The sequence below is a fragment of the Primulina tabacum genome, chromosome 11 (assembly GCF_025594145.1).
Source record: "Primulina tabacum isolate GXHZ01 chromosome 11, ASM2559414v2, whole genome shotgun sequence".
Lineage (NCBI taxonomy): Eukaryota > Viridiplantae > Streptophyta > Magnoliopsida > Lamiales > Gesneriaceae > Primulina > Primulina tabacum.
This window is the reverse complement of record NC_134560.1, coordinates 37,043,870-37,049,547: the sequence shown is the minus strand read 5'-3', so window position 1 is coordinate 37,049,547 and position 5,678 is coordinate 37,043,870. Positions and strand designations below refer to the sequence as shown.

At 35.6% G+C, this 5,678-nt stretch overlaps 1 protein-coding gene across 2 annotated transcripts; it reads left to right on the top strand.

Moving 5' to 3' along the window:
- The first annotated feature begins 1,890 nt into the window (after nucleotides 1-1,890).
- Nucleotides 1,891-5,678, top strand: LOC142519279 (glucan endo-1,3-beta-glucosidase 7-like). 2 transcript variants are annotated; one of them, XM_075622245.1, is made up of 7 exons: nucleotides 1,891-2,097; nucleotides 2,490-2,864; nucleotides 3,133-3,416; nucleotides 4,043-4,366; nucleotides 4,722-4,902; nucleotides 5,114-5,169; nucleotides 5,477-5,678. In XM_075622245.1, exons 1-7 carry the CDS (start codon nucleotides 2,031-2,033, stop codon nucleotides 5,519-5,521), a joined length of 1,332 nt encoding a protein of 443 aa, XP_075478360.1. In that variant the 5' UTR covers nucleotides 1,891-2,030; the 3' UTR covers nucleotides 5,522-5,678. The 2 variants fall into 2 exon arrangements, with proteins under 2 accessions (XP_075478360.1, XP_075478359.1); XM_075622244.1 differs by having other exon boundaries at nucleotides 1,892-2,097; nucleotides 4,722-4,920.

Here is a 5,678-nt window from a genome sequence, read left to right as displayed (position 1 = left end):
GTGGAAAACCCCTAAAAATTATTAGGGTAAAAACCACGGGCAAGATGAAAAAAATTTCACTATAATATTTTGTGGTGTACAACTCACTCACTGTGTTTCCAAAGAGAACACACACTCTCTTAATACAGGAGAACAAATCACCTCACAAATATTATAGAAGTAAGCACTCAAATGCTTATAAGATGAGAGAAAACTCGAAGAAGGGATGATTTCAGAATGAAGGGGGAGCTCTATAAATAGAGCTCTCTGTCCGTGTGAATACGCGTTAAAAACGCGTATTCATATTTCCTTCGGCTGCACATACACGTTTTGCTTCTTTTTCAACAAAGGCAATCAAATAAGAATTCTCCTCTGCATGCATTTATTATGTATGTCCCCACCTTTAATTATTTTGCCGACAGTATTGAGTAGTACGTAGATGTTTCTAGATGTTAGTCACTCAACACGTACATGATGTTTTTTAGGTTCTTGTACTTTTTTACTTCAACTCGGAGGTCTCGAATTTCCACACTGACGGTCTGATGTCACAACCTATCAATGTCTTCATTCGCAGAAACATACTAGCATGGTAACCTACTTGAAGAATAAAAACAAGGCTCGAATTTCTCGTTCCAGAGGCTATCGGCCATCTGGCGGCAGGTGCTTTCGTCTTTCTTTCCAAAAGTTTTTGAGGCTGCTTTTATTAAAATTTGATCTATTATTATGATAATGAAATTCATATTGATAGCTTTTGGATTGTTTCTTTATTGTGCATATTATATATGATGTTGAGTTCGTGTTTTAAAGTGGTTTGAATTGTATTATATTATTGTTGATTGAGAACATGGTTTTGTTCCAACTTTAACTTCTTTTTGTAAAGTTGTTGAATTTGTAACTGTTGGGTGTTCGATCGAGTTATGTGTTCATAGAGGCGTATGTCTATATATTTTACTCTATTTCAACGTGATTTTATACATATACATATATATACATACATATATATACATATATATATATGAGCTGACACATATTTATATGATATATAGTTTCATCACATCCAATAGAAATGTAACAACTTATTATGTCACCACCAAAGGTGTAAAACTTAGCAAAATTGTATATATATACTATATATAAATGTTAATGTCTTTAGTGGTTTGACTTTGTGACACCAATTGATTTTTACGAAAATACCCTATCTATTTAAATAAATAATATTTTTAATATAATTTACTCATAACTACAATATTTAATCCACTTAAAAATTCAAAACAAAATCTTATTAATCAACTCGATCTATTAATGATCATGATCATGATCATGATTCATATACGTAAATCGTCGTTCGCTAGTTATATATAAAGGTTGACGCTATTAGTAATCCGACTTTGTGAACAAAAATATTCTATTCATTTAGATAATTAATGTTTTTCGTATGATCTTTTCCTAACTATAATATCTAATTTATTTTATAAATTTACGTATTATCTCTATACTTAAACACTATAATAAAATTTTAGAAACTAATGATCATAATTTATATATATAATAGTAATTATTTTACAATGTATACGTTTGTTCATTTCTTTAGTATATATATAATTTAACGAATCTGAATGCATGTTTAACAAAAAAAAAAAAAAATTGTGAAGATCTCTTGTAAGACGGTCTCACGAATATTTATTTATGAGATGAGTCAATCATACCGATTCACAATAAAAATTAATACTCTTATCATAAAAAGTAATATTTTTCATAGATGATCCAATTAAAAGATCCACAAAATACGTTCTATGAGATCGTCTCATACAAATTTTTGCCAAATTTTTTTAAAAAGATCAAATGGACTTAAAGCAATTTAAATAGATTAAGTAGTTGTACTTTTGCATTAGACAGACACCTAAATTCTGACGCCCCACGTTTCCAGTTCCTTTAAAACCCTCTCAACTCCCAACTTTATCATTATTATTATTCCTGAAATCAATAAGGTTACCGTTGTAGGCTTCTTCTTCGATTCACACTTCTCCATCTGTACATATCGTTTTTCAAAGATGCAGAGATCTTCGTGTACAGTACTATTAATTCTTTCCTTGTTCCGGTTGTGTTTTTTCTCCGCTGGTATGTCTCTAGTTAGCTAATTATATCGTTTTCTCGATTTCATGTTTGATTTCGCACCTCAAGATTTCTTGGGTTAGTTTTCATCTTGATCTGTACATTCTTGTTATGTTCTTTTTATCCTCCTTTTTCATCCAAGAATTCGGAATTTTATGGCTTTGAAGTTCTCTTTACGGCGCTCTGTTGAACATGCCTTTCTTTACCTTAGCACTGAAGCAAGCTTCCTTCTTCTTTTTTTCCCTTTAATTCTTTAATGATTTCATGTTTGATTCTTGTTCAGGAAGAAAACTCAGCAACCCATTTGTTGTTCTTCCGTATATCTGTTGAAATTCTTGAAGAAAGATACTTTTGCCAAAAAAAAAAGAAAATTAAAAAGTTTTCTGTTAAATTTGCAGATTCCGAGTCTTTTATCGGAGTCAATTACGGAGAAGTCGCGGACAATCTCCCGCCGCCGGAGTCGACGGCGAAGCTCTTGCGATCTACGAGCATAGAGAAAGTGCGCCTGTACGGCGCCGATCCTAGAATCATCAAGGCGCTCGCGGGCTCCGGAATCGGGATCGTCATCGGCGCCGCCAATGGGGACATTCCGGCGCTGGCGTCCGACCCGGATTTCGCGGGTAATTGGGTCAATTCGAATGTGCTGGCTTATTATCCGGCCAGCAAGATTATTGTCGTTACCGTTGGTAACGAGGTGGTGACGTTAAATGATCCGAATCTGGTCTCCCGGCTGCTGCCCGCCATGCAAAATATCCAAAACGCCCTCAATGCAGGTAAGAACTTAGTGCTTCAACTCTTGACTTGTGGAGGGAAAGTTTTTAGGGTATGATTGGAATTTAAAGAGTGTTTTCTTGATGCCATATTTTTATCGGATTATCTTATTTTTTTAACTTAAGTTGATATTTTATTGTTTATAATTATAAACACAGCATGTCAAGTCATTAGATTAAAAAAAATGCCACCTTGAATTAAGCCGGTATTTGAACCTTGAATTCTAGATTATCAAAGTACGTTATGATCATGATATGAACTTAATTGCAGTCTCTCTGGGTGGGAAAATTAAGGTCTCAACTGTGAATTCGATGGCTGTTTTGGCTCAATCAGAGCCTCCTTCATCCGGAGCTTTCGGCTATGGTGACACAATGAAAGCATTGCTAGAGTTCCACAGCACGAATGGGTCGCCTTTTATGATCAATCCATACCCTTTCTTTGCATATCAAAGCGATCCAAGGCCCGATACTTTGGCCTTCTGTCTGTTCCAGCCTAATCCGGGACGTGTGGATGCAGGAACCAGCATCAAGTACATGAACATGTTTGATGCCCAGGTAATTAATTTGTACTGTCTTAAGATATTGTAATATATGGGCACTCTTGTAGTGACTTGTAAAATTTGTTAGATAATTTTGATGCTTGATGAATGAAAATCAAGCAAATTAATCAATATGTTTGATTGGAAAAATTCGAAACAAAGAAGGAATATTAAGTTCGGTGATATCTTGGGAGAAGATTGCCACAAACCTTTAGCACATTGTGAGGTGCCAAATTTTCTTAAAGAGAAAGTGTTCAACACTTGCCTCTACAAGTCATTTTCATTGTTTTCTTCTTGCTTTTCCTATCAAATTTCAATCCCTGAACAACAAAATTGAGATAGGGACATTTCAGGAATTCGGGAGAGGGCTGAACATAGGAATTCTAGTGAATGAGTGAACTTGAGGAGACTGAACTTGCAATTTTAGAAAAATTGTACATAAAATATCAATATTTTTTTGTCAAACAAGTTGGGAGAGCTAACGTGCTTACATTTTTCTCGATTGCAATATCGCAACACAAAGAGAGCAAGGAGAAATGCATTTATTATACATGTATATCTGTAAATTTTGCATGAATAATTTTACTTCTTGTGACAAGTTTTGCAGGAAATTTTTCTGATTTTCAAATTTTGATTTGTAAGGTTGACGCAGTACACTCTGCCTTGAAAGCAATGGGATTTAAGGACGTTGAAATTGTGGTTGCTGAAACAGGTTGGCCTTATAAAGGAGATCCGAATGAAGTTGGCCCGAGTTTGGACAATGCAAAAGCCTATAATGGGAACTTGGTGAGCCACCTTAGATCGATGGTCGGTACGCCACTTATGCCTGGAAAATCAGTCGATACGTATATATTTGCACTTTATGATGAGGATTTGAAACCTGGTCCTACATCGGAGAGATCTTTTGGGATATATAAGCCTGATCTTTCCATGACTTATGATGCCGGACTCTCGAAGAGTGTACTGGTGAGACAACTCCATCGTTCTTTTATGTTTTGGAAAATAAAAGTAATTATGAGTTTAAATTCAAATCTTCTGTGACTTATGAACGATTTTCCAGCGTTCTCCAGAAACATGGTGTACAGAGGATCACAAAAATGTCGACTTTCATAATCAACGTCGGAATTGTTCATCATAAATTCTTCATATTCATGATTCTTGAATCTCGATTTTTTTCTTGAAAGAACACATGGCGAAAGCTTATGTAGAATTTTTTGAAATAAGACACTTTTTATAAATTCATGTGTCTGCTATACGTTTATTAAAAGCGTAGTTGTTGACTGCTTTATCACATATTAACACAAATTGTTGGTTTGCCTAGACGCCAGCCCCAACTCCAGCGACTCCCGCACCAGCTCCAGCGAACCCTGTTCCTGCGACTCCATTGATTCCGGCTCCGGCAACTTCTGCTCCTGCAACACCTGCAATTCCAAATACCTTGAATCCGGCTCCAGCTACTCCCACGGTTCCTAACACGATCCCACTAACTCCAGTGACACAAGGTCCGCCACAAATAACAGGTTGGTAGCTTGGAATATCTTTGTAGCATATAAATAGCCACACAGGACGACGACAATGACAATTATTTCTTCGAACAATCAAATTCCTAAGCAACCTGAAAATTGTGATATTGCCATATCTACTTCTGTTGGATTTATGTACGCTAATTGCTTCTGATGCAATGAACCTCTTTTCTTCTCAATCTGGTGGCAGGAACTAATGGAGCCACAGCTTCCTGCAGACCGTTACGCTCACTACTACTGTTCACGGTAAGTAATATACAGTTTCATGAGCAAACCTCGTATTATGGATTTATTTTCATTGCATGTTATCATAGATCAAAATCTACTTGTTACCCCTGAGGAATCAAATATAAAAGGGAAACACGAGTCGTTTCGCATAATGGTCAGGCATAAAAATTTAGTTGTACGAGTCGAATTAGCCATGCATGAAAAAAGCAGCCAAAGATGCACATTCTCGAAATCGAGTGACTCTCCATACTCAGCTCGCATTGGATGTATGATTGTATCTTTGTTTCTTCTGTTATTAATGTGACAATTGTTCCTTGTGTTGTAGGTCACAATGCTAGCATTTACATTAATGGTGGGAGGGAATACATGAAGAAAAATAGCTGGGAATGTTTAATTCTGTACAAATTCAATGTATTGTATTATATCAGAAAATGTAAAGATTTGTTGTGGTGTAAATTCTTTTACAAATGTGTGTATGGACTGTTTGCCCATAAGAATGAATAATAATGATTTTAGTTCACACTCGT